The 19,178-nt window shown below is 40.3% G+C and overlaps 1 protein-coding gene across 3 annotated transcripts in view; it reads right to left on the minus strand.

The window, feature by feature from the left end:
- LOC140476599 (tau-tubulin kinase 2-like) overlaps positions 1-19,178 on the minus strand; it is a 299,170-nt gene that overhangs the window by 51,688 nt on the left and 228,304 nt on the right. The window contains exons 14-15 of one of the 3 annotated variants that reach the window (XM_072569436.1): positions 1,911-2,156; positions 1,492-1,548 (exon numbers count right to left, since the gene is read on the minus strand). The exons of 1 other annotated variant lie outside the window; for it this stretch is intronic. In XM_072569436.1, coding sequence (XP_072425537.1) covers positions 1,492-1,548; positions 1,911-2,156 — 303 coding nt within the window. The remainder of the gene's footprint in view (positions 1-1,491; positions 1,549-1,910; positions 2,157-19,178) is intronic. One more of the 3 variants, XM_072569437.1, reaches the window with a different exon arrangement.

Genomic DNA, 19,178 nt, shown 5'->3' on the forward strand with positions numbered 1-19,178 from the left:
CCAAGAATAATCATGTTTGTTCCATTTACAGATGATGACCAACCTGTTTCATGGTTTTAGTAGTGTCTTATGCAGTATTGAATACTAAACTTTTAAAATATATTTACTCTAAACTGCAATGCCTATTACACTGCAAGTAATTCATTCCCTTTAAAGGGATTTGAGGCAACTAGATCTTGTGAAAGATGCTACTCAAATGCAGGTCATTTCCTCCTCCCTCTTTTTACTCCCTCTCTTCATTTTACAGTCTTACACTATACATCCTTCTCCAGGTGAAAGAACAGGAATAGAGCCGATTTCAAGAAAGCTGCCAAAATGATCCATGGCTGGGAACCATGATGTCAATTTACTGTTGAGTCCTCAAATATTCTTGCTTTGTGTGGCTCTCACTAGGATGCCTCTCATAGTTCAGCTCACAACCATTAAGTTAAAAGCTTTTTGGCCTTAAATCTTCGATCAATGCTCCCATTGTTTAAGATTGTTCAATCACTGGAAAAAGTCTTTGTTTATTTAACCCATCCCATTCTTCTTTAGCTTTAAATATCTCCATCAAATCAACATCCCCATCTATATTAATATAAATACCCCTGATTTTCCAAGTTTTTTTTTCTTATTCATATCTAGGGGGTCCTTGAAGTCAACAAGTGTCTTATTAATGCAAATTCTTTCTTTCTAAATCCATGGTTGGTGGACAGTCAGTATTATGTAAAAAATATCTCATCCATTTGATCTTTTGATTGCTAGCTTGTCTGCACTACCATAACCACCTTCAGTTAATTCTTACCTTAATATCTAAATCTTTCCAAGCAGCATTTATATAACCTACAGCACTGATGCATTCCAGCTTGCAAGTATGTTTTTGATGCATTTAATGTAAACAAATCTTCTCAGAATATAGCATTCTTTGAAAGTTGATAAACAAATCAATCGATCTATTGATTTCTGATATTTTTGAATGGTATCTCACTTAATTTTTTTTTGCCTAGAGAACCAGGGGCATTACACATGACAACAAATTAATAATGTTGAACAGTGGGTTGTTTCCATGATACAAGGCAAGTATTATTGTACCAAAGGTACATGGAACTTACAAGACATACCTTCACGACATTTCCAAAAATCTTCACGATAACCTAATATAGCCATCTAGACAGCAGTACAAAGACAGATTTTATTTATAGTAGACATGAAATAAAATACATGGGGTTGGAGCAGATACAAAATACAATATTTAAATTTCTTGTATAAGTGAGTGTCTTAGTTAATCGCAAATTAAGGTGTCATTAGGAACTCAAAATTCTTTTTACAGAAAGGGTCAGTTTGTTATTCTACAGTTTACATTATGTTTTCCTCCCAGGTCTAAAAATTAGGACTGTATAGAGTCTACATTCCTTTGTTAGAACACACAGCTAAACTTACTTTTTTGACCATATCTCACGTTTACAAAAAGATATATATGAACTTTAATACGATGAGAGATATTAAGCATACCTTTGTCATTGTGGTCCTGATTGGCTTATTACAATAAGATTTACCTTTCAACAGGGTCTGTTGAATAAGTGAGAAGCATCAACTCCATACTAGTAACAATCTCAAATATAACCTTAAAGATTTTTTCAATTCTGATAAAAGTCAATGATATATTTACCACTTCTCATTAAAAGTTGCAAAGTTCTTCCCAAAAAGATAATGTTCCTTAATGCAAATACTTCTCAACAAATTCCCAGATATTAACACAATAAAAGCAATTGCATTTGTACGTCACTAACTCTAGGATTAGTACAAAAGTATAACGGATGCATTTCTAAACAAATCAAATATTTATTCCTGATACAACACAGGAAAATTTTAAATTAAAAGTCCTCTACTGTAGTAGAAAATACTGTAAACAAAAGAATCTGTTGGTTCACCTGTTGGAGCTGAGCTTTGGTGATGCGAATGATAGAAGGCAGCTTGGTGTGGCCTGGAATGAAGGGTAGCTGCCTGCGACCAGGGGAGCGTGAATAACTGCTCTCAGCTGACTGGCTCCTGTGCAAATCTGACTGCTTCCTGAGAAGAGGATCCGAATCAGAGGATAGGAATACTACAGGGCTGAGGGATCGGAGGGGACTCTGCATCCTTGGAGTGTTGGGATGTGGCAAATGAGTTGTGTTCAGCTGTGAGAACATACGGATGGGAATATTGGTGAATTTAAGATTATGGTTGTTTTCTACTCACATGAACAAATTAAAGCAGGCAAACTACAGGAACACTCATACACTTCAAAACTACTTTAACATATAAGTTCAAGCAGAATTCAATCTGGAATGATATCAGTGTTCATAACGAAAAGCTAGATTGGTAAAAACTAATTTTCATTCAAACATATAGCTAACATGCATTGAATTGCAACTCAAAAAACAGATAATGCCGCCTTTTGTTTTTAGCAGACTGACAATGAATGGATGGATGGAGAAAGGCTCTATAATGAACCATAAGGTGTTCAGGACAACATTTAAAGCCCACTTCATTTTCATATCCAAACTTTTAGGTCACTTAATTCTTTTCTTTTTCCCACTGGAGTGTTTTGCAGATACTAGCAGCTCAGTCAGCTCCCCCCCGCCTTCCCCCGGTGGCCATTCTTTACATGCAAGCCTAGATTTAGAAGCTGAAGGCTCTTATGGCGCAGCGGTAATGTCAGTACCTCTGAGCTAGGATGCCGGAATTCAAAGTCCCACCTACACCAGGGGTGTGTCATAGTATCCTTGGACAGGGTGATTAGAAAATATCTCAATTTAGGTGAGATTTTAATCAAAGCAAAATCCTTGCATTTGCACAAAATTACATACTGCATCTTGACTGCTGAAAGGAATATGACCATATGGTGTTTGAACACTGAAGTTTGCTAAACATTCACAGATGTGAACATAACAAGTGTCACAGAATGAGGATCATGAGCAAGAATCCCTGTTCACACATAATTAGACAATTTTCTACATACTAAAATCTGCCCTGACTGACATTGGCTGCTATAGCAGATTGTTGGCCTGTATATTTCAGCATTCAACAGCATGGAGCTTTCATTGCTAAAACCTTTCTGGGAACAGTAACAGCTGCATTGTATTCAGCAGTATGGTATCATTTCAGAACTCAACCCCAGGACAGCACAATTAGAGAGGGAGGAGGTTCTGAATGGTCTGGCAGGCTTAAAAGTGGATGAATCTCCAGGGCCAGATGAAATGTATCCCAGGTTATTAAGTGAGACAAGGACAGAAATAGCAGGGGTGCTTGCAAAAATGTCCAATTCCTCTAGCCGTTGGAGATTTGCTGGACTGGGGGACTACCAACGTAGTACAGTTATTCAAGAGGGAAGAAATGGATAAACCAGGAAACTACAGTCTAACCTCAGTGGTGGAGAGGTGTTGGAAGCAATTCTGAGGGACAGGACTGATCTGCATTTGGAAAGATAGGAATTAATCAAGAACAGTCAGCATGGTTTTGTTAAGGGATCATTTCACACCAACTTGACTGAATTTTTTGAAGAGGTTACCAGTGGTTATAGATGAGGCCAATGGTTTTGAGATAGTCGACTTGGACTTCAGAAAGTTGATAAGCATCCACATTTAAGATATACTTGCATTGGAGCAAGTACAGTGAAGGTTCACTAAATTAGATCTTGGGATGAGGGGTTGTCCTATGATGAAAAGCTCAGTAAACAACATCTATATTCTCTGAGGTTTAGGAGAAAGAGGGGTGACCTCAATGAAAGGCTCAAGAATCTGAAGAGTCTCGCTATCATCGGCAGTTTCCACAGATTAAAATAGTTAGGTGGCGGATTTTTATCTGCACGGATATAATAGGCCAAAGGGCCATTTTCTGTGCTGCAGATCTTTCTGACTCTACGGCACTGGCCAAGGAATTTAAAACATGGAGGCACAGACTTAAGATTACGAGCAAGCTTTCAGGACTGAGAAGAGGAGAAATTATTTCACTCAAAGAGCTGTGAATCTTTGGAACCCAGAGTATTATGCAGTCCCCATCACACACCTGATTTGTTTTCCTTTCTATAAACTCGATGCGATCCAAATCTCTGGTGTTCATGTCTTGAACTACCAGAGGTCCCAGTTACCCATCACACTTATCATTTTAACCTTCTGTTTAAACAATAAATTGTTTAAAATTTTCACTCTCCATTTCAAATCCCTTCAAAGACTGCCATCTCTGCAACCTCCTCACAGATTAACAGCACACGTCAAATTTTAGTCTCCTGAGCATTTGTAATTTGCATCTTTCTGTCACTTCTACTGCTAAGGTCTAATCACTGGAAATTCCCTTCCTCAACCTCTTCATTCCTTTTCCTTCAAATACTCCTTAAAACCTTCTTCTATGACCAAGCTTTTGGTTATCTGTCCTAATATCTATGTGTCAAGATGTCAAGTTGTGCTGTACAGCACTCCAAGATGATCCTTGGGATTTCAATATTATCATGTAAGCAACATAAATACAAGTTGTTGTTAGGATTTCTAGTTTGCAACAGTTTCTTGTCATCTGGAAATTTAGAAATTATAACCTGCATAGCCAAGTCTTGGCCATTAATAAACACTGACATTCCCAACAATGATCCCCGGGGGACACTAGTGGACTCTTGTGGCACTGGTGAAGCACTGGTGGTATGGCCTGCTTTTCATTTGTGTTTGTCATTTCCTGTGGTGATGTCATTTCCTGTTCTTTTTCTCAGGGGGTGGTAAATGAAGTCTAAGTCGATGTGTTTGTTGATAGAGTTCCAGTTGGAATGCCACGCTTCTAGGAATTCACATCTTGTCCTAGGATGGATGTGTTGTCCCAGTTGAAGTGGTGTCCTTCTTCGTCTAAACGTAAAAATATTAGTGAGAGTGGGTCATATCTTTTTGTGGCTAGTTGATGTTTGTGTGTCCTGGTGGCTAGTTTTCTGCCTGTATGTCCAATGTAGTGTTTGTTACAGTTCTTAGAAGGTATTTTGTAAATTACATTAGTTTTGCTTGTTGTCTGTCTAGGGTCTTTCAAGTCTATTGGCTGCTGTTTTAGTGTGTTGGTGGGTTTTAATTAGATTCTCTAAAGTGTGGAAACAGGCCCTTCGGCTCAACCAGTACACACCGGCACTCCGAAGAGTAACCCACCCAGACCCATTTCCCTCTGACTAATGCACCTAACACTATGGGCAATTTACCTGACCTGTACATTTTTGGACTGTGGGAGGAAACCGACGCAGACACGGGGAGAATGTGAAAACTCCACACAGACAGTTGCCCAAGGCTGGAATTGAACCCGGGACCCTGGTGCTGTGAGGCTGCAGTGCTAACCACTGAGCCACCGTGCCGTCCGTGGGAAGTTTGTGGGCTACCATGATGCCAAGAGGTCTGAGTAGTCTGGCAGTCTGCCTTTGATGACGTGGAGAGTGGCTAGGGTTTCTGGATTAATTTGTCTGCTTGTTTGGGTTTGTTGCTGAGAAAATCAGTCGACTGTGTTTATTGGGTACCCGGTCTTTTTGAATACACTGTATAGGTGATTTCCCTCCGCTCTTCATGGTTCCTCTGTGCTGCAGTGTGTGTAGTGGCTCGTTGAAATGATGTTCTGATGCAGCTCCATTTCTGGGTGTTGGGATGATTGCTTCTGTAGTTCAGCATTTGGTCCATATGTGTTGTTTTTCTGTAGACGTTGGTTTGAAGCTCCCCATTGGCTGTTTGCTCTACTGTGACATCTAGGAATGGCAGTTTGTTGTTGTTTTCCTCCTTTTTAGTGAATTTTATGCCAGTACGGGTATTATTGATGGTCCACATAGTGGACCTAAAGTTTGGGTTAAGGGTTGGCAGAGCTGTTTGTTTACATCGAACATAGAACAATACAGCGCAGAACAGGCCCTTCGGCCCTCAATGTTGCACCGACCTGTGAACCATTCTCAGCTCGTCCCCCTACACTATCCCAAAATCAACAATGTGCTTACCTAAGGATTCTTTAAATCTCCCTAATGTGGCTGAGTTGACTACATTAGCAGGTCGGGCATTCCACACCCTTACCACTCTCTACATAAAGAGCCTGCCTCTGACATCTGTCTTAAATCTAGCACCCCTCAATTTGTAGTTATGCCCCCTCGTACAAGCTGCCGTCTTCATCCCAGGAAAAAGTCTTTCACTCTCTGCCATATCTAATCCTCTGATCGTTCTGTATGTCTCTGTTAAATCTCCCCTTAGCTGCCTTCTATCCAATGAGAACAGACCAAAGTCTCTTAGCCTTTCCTCATAAGACCTTCCCTCCAGATCAGGCAACATCCTGGTAAATCTCCTCTGCACCTTTCCCAATGCTTCCACATCCTTCCCAAAATGTGGCGACCAGAACTGTACACAATATTCCAAGTGTGGCCGCACCAGCGTTTTATATAGTTGCAGCATGATATTGCGGTTCCAGAACTCAATCCCTCTACCAATGAAACCTAACACACCGTATGCCTTCTTAACAGCACTACCAATGTGGGTCGCAACTTTCAGGGATCTATGCACATGGACTCCAAGATCCCTCTGCACATCCACATGACCAAGAATCTTTCCATTCACCCAGTACTCTGCCTTCCTGTTATTCTTCCCAAAGTGCATCACCTGACATTTAGCTGCATTGAACTCCATTTGCCACCTCTCAGCCCAATTCTACAATTCATCCAAGTCCCCCTGCAACCTGTAACATTCTTCCAAACTGCCCACTACTCCACCGACTTTAGTGTTGTCTGCAAATTTACTAATCCATCCACCTGTGCCTGCGTCTAAGTCATTTATAAAAGTGACAAACAGCAGTGGTCCCAAAACAGATCCTTGTGGCACACCACTAGTAACTGGACTCCAGACTGAATATTGTCCATAAACCACCACTCGCTGCCTTCTTTCAGAAAGCCACTTTCTAATCCAAACTGCTAAATCACCCTCAATTCCATGCCTTTGCAATTTCTCCTACAGCCTACCATGTGGAACCTTATCAAAGACTTTACTGAAGTCCATGTACACCACGTCAACTGCCCTACCCTCATCTACAGGCTTGGTCACCTTCTCAAAAAACTCAATGAGGTTTGCGAGACACGACCTGCCCTTGAAGAAACCATATTGACTATCCAAAATCAAACTGTTGCTTGATAGTTTATTATAAATCTTATCTCTCATAATCCTTTCCAAAACCTTTCCTACAACAGAAGTAAGGCTCACTGGTCTATAATTACCTGGGTCATCTCTACTGCCCTTCTTGAACAAAGGCACAACATTTGCAATCCTCCAGTCCTCTGGTACTAAAACCTGGAGACAATGACAACTCAAATATCCAAGCCAAAGGCTCTGCTAGCTCCTCCCTCGCTTCCCAGAAAATCCTCAGATAAATCCCATCCGGCCCAGGTCACTTATCAATTCTAGAAGGAGTGAAAGTAGACAACAGCTTTGTGTAACTAACCTCGATCCTTTCTAGTCTAATGTCTCGCATCTCATTCCTCTCCTCTACGATATTCTCCTTTTTTTGAGTGAACACCGATGTGAAATGTTCATTTAGCACCTCTCCGATCTCTACAGGGTCCACACTCAACTTCCCACTTCTGTCTTTAACTGGCCCTATTCCTACCCTAATCAGTCTTTTATTCTTCACACACCTATAGAAAGCTTTAGGATTCTCCTTTATTCTATTTGCTAAAGACTGCTCGTGTCCTCTCTTTGCTCTTCTTAACTCTCTCTTTAAATCCTTCCTAGCTGATCTGTAACTCTCCATCGCCTCATCTGTACCATCTTGCCTCATCAACACATAAGCCTCCTCCTTCTTCTTAACAAGAGATGCAATTTCTGTAGTAAACCACGGTTCCCTTACCTTATCACTTCCTCCCTGCCTGACAGAGACATACCTATCAATGACACGCAATATCTGTTCCTTAAACCAGCTCCACATTTACATTGTCTGCATCTCCTACATTTTTCTATCCCATTCTATGCACCCTAATTCTTGCCTAATCGCATTATAATTGCCCTTTCCACATCGATAACTCTTGACCTGTGGCATGTATCTATCCCTTTCCATCGCTAAACTAAACGGAACTGAATTATAGTCTCTCTCTCTCTCTCCAAAGTGCTCACCTACAACTAAATCAAACACCTGGCCTGGTTCATTACCAAGCACCAGATCCAGCATGGCCTCCCTGTTGTCAGCCCTTCAACATACGGTGTCAGGAAACCCTCCTGTACACAGTTCTGGTCAATGTTGGGAAGTTAAACTCCCCCATAATGACCACCCTGTTCCTTTCACTCCTACTCAAAATAATTTTACTAATCCTCTCTTCCACCTCCCTGGAACTCTGCGGAGGTATATAAAAAACTCCAAGGATTGTTTAAAGCTCCCTAATGTGATCTCTCCTCTCCTGTTTCTAACCTCAGCCCACACTACCTCAGCAGACAAGTCCTCATCAAAAATTCTCTCAGCCACGGTTATATTATCTTTGACAAACAACGTCATGCCTCCCCCCTCTTATACTGCCTTGCCTGTTTTTAATGAAAGATCTAAACCCTGGAACCTGCAACATCCATTCCTCACCCTGCTCTAACCATGTCTCCGAAATGGCCACAACATCGAAGTCCCAGGTACCTATCCATGCTGCAAGCTCACCTATCTTATTTCAGATACTTCTGCCATTGAAATAGACACACTTCAAACCACTTCGCTGTCTGCCATTACATTCCTGTGACCCTGAAATCCTGTCGCTGTCCTTCCTACTCTCATCCTCCTGTGCACTGCAGCCACACCTCAAGTTCCCACCCCCCTGCTGAGCTAGTTTAAACCGACCCGAATAGCACCAGCAAATTTCCCACCCAGGATATTAGTACCCCTCTGGTTCAAGTGAAGACCGTCCTGTTTGTACAAGTCCCACCTTCCCCAGAATGAGCCCCAATTATCCAAGAACCTGAAACCCTCCCTCCTGTACCATCCTTGCAGCCTTGTGTTCAGCTGATATCTCTCCCTATTCCTTGCCTCACTATCACGTGGCATGGGTAACAAACCAGAGCTAACAACTCTGTTTATTCTAGCTCTCAACTTCCACCCTAGCTCCCTGAAATCCTGCCTTTCATCCCTATCCCTCTTTCTACCTACGTCATTGGTACCTACATGGACAACGACTTGAGGCTGGTCACCCTCTCCCTTCAGGACCCCAAAGATATGATCAGAGACATCACAGACCCTGACACCTGGGAGGCAACACACCAACCGCAAGTCTCGTTCGTTCCCAACAAACCTTCTATCTCAGCCTCTAACTATTGAGTCCCCAATGACTAACACTCTCCTCCTTTCCTTCCTTCCCTTCTGTGCAACAGGGAGAGGCTCTGTGCCAGAGACCTGGGCCCCACTGCTTGCCCCTGGTAAGTCATCCCCCTCAACAGTATCCAAAACAGGTTACATGTTTTTCAGGAGAACAGTTTGAGTCTCCGCATTACTGCCTCTGCTAAGAACCCTGATATTGGAGATCCCATAGGTGTTCCATTAGTTTGTCTGTTGGTTTTGTTGTTAAAGATGAAGTGAGTGATAAGGCATAGGTCCACTAGCTTGACAATATTGTCCTTGCTGGTGAAGTTGGTGGCGATTTGTGTTTGGGTCTTTGGTTCTTCTAATAATGTAGTCAGTGTTTTTCCTTGGCCAGGCTAATGTTGATGGATGTGAATAGGGTTGTTATGTCAAAGGAGACTATTGACCACTATCACTAGTATCTTTCCATTCAGATGAGGAAGGACACTACTTCGACTGGGACAAAACGTCCATCCTAGGACAAGCCAAACAGTGACGCACAAAAATTCCTAGAAGCATGGCATTCCAACCGGAAATCAACAAACACCCTGAGAAAAAGAACAGGAAATGACATCACCAATGCAAGGAAACCTGAACACAAATAAAAAAGGGGGCCATACCACCACTGCTTCACCGGAAGCTCACTGATGATGTTACCTAGTATGGTGACGAAACATCTGAAAACAAACTTCCAGCTCAGTGAGCAAGCTTACATCCTGAGTACAGAATTTTACTAAAGTATTCCTTTAAGTCTAAGTCTGTGGATCTTCAGTACCAACAAGAATTTGATAAATATTTCAATTATAGGTGACCACAGATTGTCTAGTCTGGAAAGGAAAAGATACCTTTGGTCCTGACAGAACATGCTCTATTTGAGATACTGCTGGTGAAAACCATTCATAGACTACATCAAAAAGAACAGATGCTAAGCTAAGACAACCACAAGTTTTGGTGATTTGCACAGATGGATCAATTAGTTCATCCAAGGGTCGTTGACCACAGGACAACTTTTTGTTGCCACAAATGTTGTCATTTTATAACAGAAGCACTATGATACAAAAGCAGACAATATCTCTGCATGGCAATCTGAAAGTAGTCTCAAGCTATTAAAAGGTGAAAATGTGTTGCTTGAAAAGCGCAGCAGGTCAGGCTCATGCCCGAAACGTTGATTCTGCTGCTCCTTGGATGCTGCCTGACCTGCTGCGCTTTTCCAGCAACACATTTTCAGCTCAAGCTATTAAAAGCCTTCAATCCTGTCATTTTGCAATTAATGGATGAACATCACACAAAAACTTCTCTCTTACGTTACTTTCAAAAGGCAGATTTGAAAATGTATTTGCTGAATAAAATCAGAATGTTTTTTGCTCTTTTCATGCCTTTTTCTTGCAGCAACTATCTTGCTCACTTATGGGGTTAATTTTCGACGAGGGGCAGTTATAGTCAAATTGTTACTCTGTTCCTACTTTTTACATCAAGAAAGAACTCCACATTTCTGACTGGACATTCTGATCAATTCTCCTTCACAAATGCAGAGGATACTTTAAATCTGACAGGCCCGTCATAGTGCAGGACATTTGTGGAAGTTAAACTACCATCCTTTTTGCACAGCGGTAGTTGTTGTGATTTAAAGGTCCAGCAACACAGTCACTTTCACATCCTTGTGAAAGGGTGAGTATCTAAGCTAAGTGTGAAGTGGGGGTGCCAGGTGGTTAGGGTACCAAGGCGCTATGTGAGAGAAGGGCCAGGTGAATGATGGGACTATATAGGTTAATTTAGGGTGGTAGGGATATCAGGTACTGGTGATGCTCAGTCAATGTGCTAGTCTAGTAATTCCCCAGCAGTTAGACTAATTGTCACACTGTTGCTGGTTATCTATTTACTTTACTGCCTCAGAGCCCTAAGATATTTATGATTTAAATGTATACACTCCGAGGATTCAGGATCGGGGAATTGCACATCACAAGTATCAGTTACCTGAGCAATTCCCTCTGCTTCGTTCAGCGGGATCTCAATGCACAACTCTCATCTATGTGGCCGAAAGAACAACAGCAAAATGTTTTCACCGGTACCTTAACAACAGGCACTCTTGATTAACTGACAAAACTTATATACCTCAAATACCATTATCTACTGCAATATCTCAGGTATTTATGCTATAAATAAAGCATAACAGTGATGCTTATACCCCTGCATTAAGATTTTATTACTTATTGTGTGTTTTTACACTGGTATTAGGTGGTGTGTTGATGCTTTTATAAAGAACTTTTGAGGGATATTGATGTCTTGAAGCTTTATTTGGTCAGGTTTTACTGTAATTATGCGTATCTCTTGATTATCTGGAATATCTGATCACCTAGCACACTCCTGGTTCCACAAATGCCGATTAATCGAATGTTTTCTGAATTTGGCCATCAAAATCCAAGCCTTAAAAAGGCAGTTAAATTTTTTTGTGGCAGAACATAAATTCAGGAAAACTATCATAGTACCACTTCAGTTCCCTTTCAACAACATGGTAAATATTCTAACAAAAAGGGTTAATCTGGAGACAGATATAGAAATTGATGGAAAAGCCCAGCAGGTCTGGCAACATCTGTGCAGAGAAATCAGAGTTAACGTTTCAGGTCAAGCAACGCTTCCTCAGAACTCAGGGTTAATTTGGACCTAAGAATGAAGTACTCTCATTGGACAGAGATGATATGGATAAAATTCTTCAGTGGTAACACATTTTCATCTCCCTATTTTGGTTTTGTGCTGTCAATTTTACTTTGCCTTCCCGCAAACAAATTGCTGCAATTTTCACTATTTATCACTGACAGACACATTTAAAATATTGGCGTAGATGGAAATCTGTTATTGGTATAGAAATATTATTTTTATTTTCAGGAGCTAGGACTCTGCCATTAAGAAGGGCTTATGCCCGAAACGTCGATTCTCCTGCTCCTTGGATGCTGCCTGACCTGCTGCGCTTTTCCAGCAACACATTTGCAGCTCTGATCTCCAGCATCTGCAGTCCTCACTTTCTCCTCTGCCATTAAATAGCTGACATCTGCTCTTTACAAGAACTGGTAACCAATTTTGAGTTTGCAAAACTGAATTTTCAACTTGCAAAAATGGGTTTCAGCCACCAAGGGGCTTCTGTTGGTGTGCTTCTCTGAAGATGCAAATAATTATGAATTACATTTTGGACACTTTCAAAATCCACGTATAGAATTCTAAAAATGGTCAGTTATGTATATAAATGTTTTTTCCTTAAACAAGAACAAAAAAAAAAGGAATGAAAAGGAGACATTTGTACAGACAAGCTGACAGAGCTAAAAGCAGACAAGCTAACTAGGTTAAGGAGACAGCCGGTTTGATTAATTCGCTTTATTCCACAGAAAGGTAAACATGAGTAATGTTATCTGAATCATGTTAAATTAATAAGATTTAGCTTCTGTAATGATGCAAAAAAAAACCAAAGATGCTACTTTACTCTTTTAGAATGATGTCTCAAGCAAACTAATTCCTGTCTTCTGCCCAACAACCAAGGCAAAATTACCCCTCCTATTACTTTACCAAAAGACTGCCTGCTACTCTTATAGCTCACTTTAAAATAAAACTCAGAGTTTAACTTTAGAGAGCTACAGAGGGATTTGGGAGTTCTCATGAACGTTAGCTTCTTGTGATTCACATAATGGGCAATGGGAAAGCAAACGGAATATTGGTCTTTATTTCAAAGGAAATGAAGTATAAAAGTAAGGGAAAATTGCTAAAATGATACAAGTCACTGGTCTAGAAAATTGTGAACAGTTTTAGACCGTTTATTGAAGGAACAATATACTGGCATTGGAGGCAGTCCAGAAAACGATCACTAGATCAATACTGGATCACTAGATCAAGTCTTACGAGAAGTACAGTAGGTTGGGCCTGGTATCTATTGGAATTTAGTAGAATGAGAGACAACCTCAGTGAAACACACAAGATGTTATTTCCTCCTTATGGGACAGTCTAAGACTAGAGAGCATAATCTCAGAATAAAGGTTGTACAGTCAAACCAGGAATGAGTAGGAATTTCTTCTCTCTGAAGTCAGTGAATCTGTGGAAGTCTTTGTCACATCGGGCTGTCAAGGCCATAGAACATAGAGCATAGAACATAGAACAATACAGCACAGAACAGGCCCTTCGGCCCACGATGTTGTGCCGAACTTCTATCCTAGATTAAGCACCCATCCATGTACCTATCCAAATGCCGCTTAAAGGTCGCCAATGAATCTGACTCTACCACTCCCACGGGCAGCGCATTCCATGCCCCCACCACTCTCTGGGTAAAGAACCCACCCCTGACATCTCCCCTATACCTTCCACCCTTCACCTTAAATTTATGTCCCCTTGTAACACTCTGTTGTACCCAGGGAAAAAGTTTCTGACTGTCTACTCTATCTATTCCTCTGATCATCTTATAAACCTCTATCAAGTCACCCCTCATCCTTCGCTGTTCCAACGAGAAAAGGCCGAGAACTCTCAACCTATCCTCGTACGACCTACTCTCCATTCCAGTGGATTTGAGAATTATCAGATCAGGCATGATCTCACCAAATGGCCAAGAAACTCAAATCAACCAAATGACCTACTTCTGTTCCGAAATCTTATAGTTTTATGTTAAATCTGACTTGATAGACCATAACTTTTACTTCTGCAATATGTTTACTGTTGTGGTCAGTCATTGGAAATGGTCCCACAAGGCTGTAAATGAACTTTTAACAAAGGAACACTAGTTATTACACAAAATATAAAGAAAAATAATTAAGTAATATAAATATGGTGATTTGGAAAGATCTGATCAAATACAACCAAAATAAAAATTTAATCCTTTTCTCACTAATATACTCTACAAACATAACTCTGTTGAACCTTACTCCTGAGCCAAGAGGCCTGGGTTCAAGAACCATTTATAAGTTCCTGCTCCAGACGTATGTCATAACATCTCTGAACAGGTTGATGAGAAAATATCTAAAACCTCTTTCCAGCTCTGGTGGGTTGAAGGCTGCTACAAACGATACTACCCTATTGCTGGTGAGGAGCCTTGCTATTGACCTCACCATGTTTCTGGTTCCTTGTCTCCACTTTGTCGGTCATAAAAACCCAAGTCAATGATAAAACAGCAATTATTGCATCAGGTCGCTTATTTTAGCTGAGGTCATATAACTTCTTGGAAAGGCTTTCTTTTACTAATTGTTCCAAATGACTATTTGACGTTTCTTTAAAAAAAAGATTCAACTTTCACAGCACTGAAATAAAAAAACCCATTTCCTTCTACTTTAGAATCACAAGTTTCCAAAATAATCATAGTTTGCTATAAACTTTCATTATAGAGTCGTAACAGCATGAAAACAGACCCTTCGGTCCAACCAGTCCACACTAAACATAACCCCAAACTATACTCCCACCTGCCTGCTCCTGGCCCATATCCCTCCAAACCTTTCCAATTTGTGTACTTATAAATGTCGTAATCAACCCACACGCACTACTTCCTCAGGAAGGTCAATCCACACATTCCATCCTGTGTAAACAATTTGCCCCTCATGTCTTTTTTTAAAATCTCTCTTCTCTCACCTTAAGAATGTGCCCCCTAGTCTTGAAATCCACCATCCTAGGGCAAAGACAACTTACCATTAACTCTATGCATATCTCCCACAATTTTCTAAACTTCCATCAGGTAGTCTTCGAAGCTCCTCGGATGCTGCCTGAACTGCTGTGCTCTTCCAGCACCACTAATCCAGAATCTGGTTTCCAGCATCTGCAGTTATTGTTTTTAACCTCTTCAAACTTCCTACACTCAAGTGAAAGAAGTCCCAGCCTATGTTTAAATATTTGCTTTATGTATATTTGGTTTAAAATAATAAACATGATCAATCTCCTATCCAAATCTAAACTCTGGAAGAATTTACCCTTGAATAGGCTGAGCAACAAGGTAGTTTGTGGATATAAACAGGAATAAACTATTTATATCGAACATTTCGCATGGTAAAATATCTCAAGGTGCTTTACAAGATTGCTCTCAAATAGGATTTGACGCTAAACCACATAAGCAGCCTCTTAGAAGAGGAGGGGGATTTAGAGAGGCAAAGCGAATTTCAAAGGTTATGGCACAGCAGCTGGAGGCACAGTTACAAATGGTGGAGCACCTAAACTAGCATTGCAAAAAAGGCCAAAATTCAAAGTTATAGAAGTAATGAAGACAATTGAAGAGGGCAGAGAGGCGGGCGTGATCTATACGGACTTCAGGAAGGAGTTCATCAAGGTTCCACATGGTAGATTGGTTAGCAAGGTTAGATCTCATGGAGTACAGGGAAAACTAGCCATTTCCACATAGAACTAGCTCAAAGATGGTGCTGGAGGGCTGCTTTTCAGACTGGAGGCTGTGACCAGTAAAAGTGTGCCACAAGGATCAGTGCTGGGTCCACTGATTTTTGTCATTTATATAAATGATTTGGATGTAAATATAGGAGATATAGTTACTAAATTTGCAGATGACACCAAAATTGGAGGTGTAGTAGACAGCGAAGGTTACCTCAGATTACAACGGGATCTTGATCAGATGGACTAAAGGGCCAAAAAGAGTGGCATATGGCATTTAATCTAGATAAATGTGAGGTTCTACATTTTGGAAAGGCAAATCAGGGTAGCACTTATACACTTAATGGTCCTGCAGAGTGTTGCTGAACAAAGAGACCTTGGAGTGCGCGTTCATAGCTCCTTTACAGGAGAGTAGATAGGATAGTGAAGGTGGCGTTTGGTATCCCTTCCTTTATTGGTCAGACTACAGAGTATATGGGAGATCATGCAACGGCTGTACAGGGCATTGAAATATTTGGAAAATTATGTGCAGGACATTTTGGAATATTATGTGCAATTCTGGTCTTCCTTTCGGAAGAATGTTGTGAAACTTGAAAGGGCTCAGAAAAGATTTACAAGGATGTTGCCATGGTTGGAGGATTTGAGCTATAGAGAGAGTTTGAATAGGCCGAGGCTGTTTTCCCTGGAGCGTCAGAAGCTGAGGGGTGACCTTATGAAGGCTTATAAAATCATGAGGGACATGGGTAGGATGAATAGACAAGGTCTTTTCCCTGGTGTGGGGGAGAACTAGAAGTTTAGGGTGAGAGAGGAAAACTTAAAAGGGACCTAAAGGCCTACTTTTTCACTCAGAGAGGTACGTGTATGGAATGAGCTGCCAGAGGAAATGGTGAAGTCTGGTACAATTACAACATTTAAAAAGCAACTGGATGGATAAATGAATAAGAAGGGTTCAGCAAGATTCGGGCCAAATATTAGCAAATGGGACTAGATTAGGTTAGGATATCTGGTCAGCATAGAAGAGTTGGACTGAAGGGTCTGTTTCCATGCTGTACATTTCTATGACTCTAAAAGGAGTGTTGAGGCCTTCAACATATGTAAAAACAAGAATGAAATTTAAACATAGATATTGCCAGTATAGGAGCCAAGGTAAGTGAGCAAACACAGGTCTAGCCAAATTCATAACATTTTGACAACATTACCAACTAACTAGGCTGGCAGCATCCAATGTCTGACCAGCAGCGTTATAAGCCCTGAACAAAATACATTTTTAAGTAACATTTTTTAATATGACTGAGCAATGTTGGAATGAAATTTGTATTAGAAGGAAAAAGATAAACTGAAGTAATATTTTCTTTTATTTTAACCTATGTTTCTAATCTGTTCAGAGATGTTACTACACACCTCTGGAGCAAGTAGAACTTGAATCTGGGCATCTTGGTCTAACGGTAGAAATACTACCACTGCGCAAGCAACAGTAATATTTTCTTAAATTTAGTACTTCAATAGAAAAATCTACAGCCTAAAAAGATGCAACATTAGAGATTATTGAACCTGAGTATTCCTCCCTCTCTCTCTACCGTACCCCACAATCTTTACTGTCCTATGGGGTATGCAGAAATTTATTTAGGAATACCGAGCTACGCTAAGAAAGTGTAATACTACTTTGATTAAAAAAAAGTTTGATTGTTTAAATGGAGATCTCTTTTTTCAAAAGACAAACAAAAATCTATCCTGAATTTTCATGAAAACCTGTGACATGGATAACCTTACTCTGAGCCATGCACACACCTGATGCTAACCCTTCAGTGGTTCCCATTTTAGGTCCACATTGATTTTCCATCTCTTAACCTTCATCAACCTCCATTACACATGATGAAGCTCAAGCTGCTACCAGCTTGGACAAACAGCACAATGCGAATTGAGTGAACCAATTATAGTTAAAAATTACAGTTAATGCAACAAAAAAGAATTCTGTAAAAAAGCATTACTATAGCGATAATCAGTGAATCAATGTATTATATTTCCTAGATATAGCATTCACACCTGACAATATTGTTAACAGTCAAGGCATGTTCTTATGTACATACATACAATATAATGGCCCCCAAGTCTCATTCACATGTTTGTTCAATCCCATGAGTACTGCAAATAATAAACATTGTTATAATTTAATGAATTAACGTGATGTGAACATGCCAGATGTTCATAATAATTTGTATAATTTCTATAAACTAACCAACTAAAAGTAACTGTAATAAAACTATGAGGTGTCAGAGGAAGCTAAATAATAGTCATGACTAGTCATATTCTTTTTAAAAAAAGCCCACTGTCCCACACATCTTAACAGAAGTGTCAGACAAAATAACAGGCAAAAGGAGGAGAGATAAGAACAGATAACCAAAGGTTAAACAGCTTCTAAAAGAAGCAATTTTGAGACAAGTTCACAGCTATTACATGTCAGTGTCATATATTTCGACATTTGAAACTGATCATAGGTGTATTGCAAAATCAAGGATTTAAACCCTTTCCTCATCAGTTGCATTTTTTCTATATGATCCCAGTTTCTTTGTATTAATACTTGTGCTTCCTTTTTTTAAAAAAAGGAATCCCTACAGTGTAGAAACAGGCTCTTCGGCCCTACAAGTCCATACCAACACTCTGGAGAGTATCCCACCCAAACCTATTTCCTATTACTCTACTTTTGCCACTAACCTACACATCCCTGAATAATACGGGCAATTTAGCATGGCCAATTCACCAAACTTGCACATCTTCGGATTGTGGGAGGAAACCGGAGCACCCGGAGGAAACCCACGCAGTTATGGGGAGAATGTGCAAACTCCACACAGACAATTGGTGAGGATGGAATTGAACCTGGGTCACTGGCGCTGTGAGGCAGCAGTGTCTCTCTCTCTCTCTCTCTCTCTCTCGTATGACATAACTGGATGAAGCACACAGTTCCCATACCCTGCCTTTTGCCTGCTTTATTCTTCATCATGGCAGTGATATGGCTTACAGTCAACAGGAAAACTATTACTTCAAGAAATTGCAGTGTCAACAGTTAAGCTGCACTCACCAGAGACACTATCATTAGAACACTTAGTGGACTTGGTATTCTCCAAAGTAAGGATTTATCTTTTACAAACTGCTCAACAGTAGTTTTGTTCATGGGTTAAGAAAAATAGTCACACCGGACACCAAAGTGATTGGACAATGCTCAACTAATGCACTGACAGCTATGCTACAGTACTAAACATATACCAATGAAATGCTGGAATAGGCTGCCAACAAAATAAAATACTGACAAAGTGAATGTTAGGTAATTAATATGTCTAAGCTAGTGCAGTTCAATTGTTCCATGGACAAACCGAGTTATAATGACACCCTATACAAAGGCATTGTTTTTGCCAGTATTCTGTGCCACATTACATCATACCTAATAAAGGTGAATGTCTAAAGAGCACATCCCTTTACTTTTCTGTATTGTTAACTATAGACATAAAGGGTAAAAAGACTACTTAAAGAATCAAGTGTTG

Source organism: Chiloscyllium punctatum, chromosome 4, assembly GCF_047496795.1.
Source record: "Chiloscyllium punctatum isolate Juve2018m chromosome 4, sChiPun1.3, whole genome shotgun sequence".
Classification (NCBI taxonomy): domain Eukaryota; kingdom Metazoa; phylum Chordata; class Chondrichthyes; order Orectolobiformes; family Hemiscylliidae; genus Chiloscyllium; species Chiloscyllium punctatum.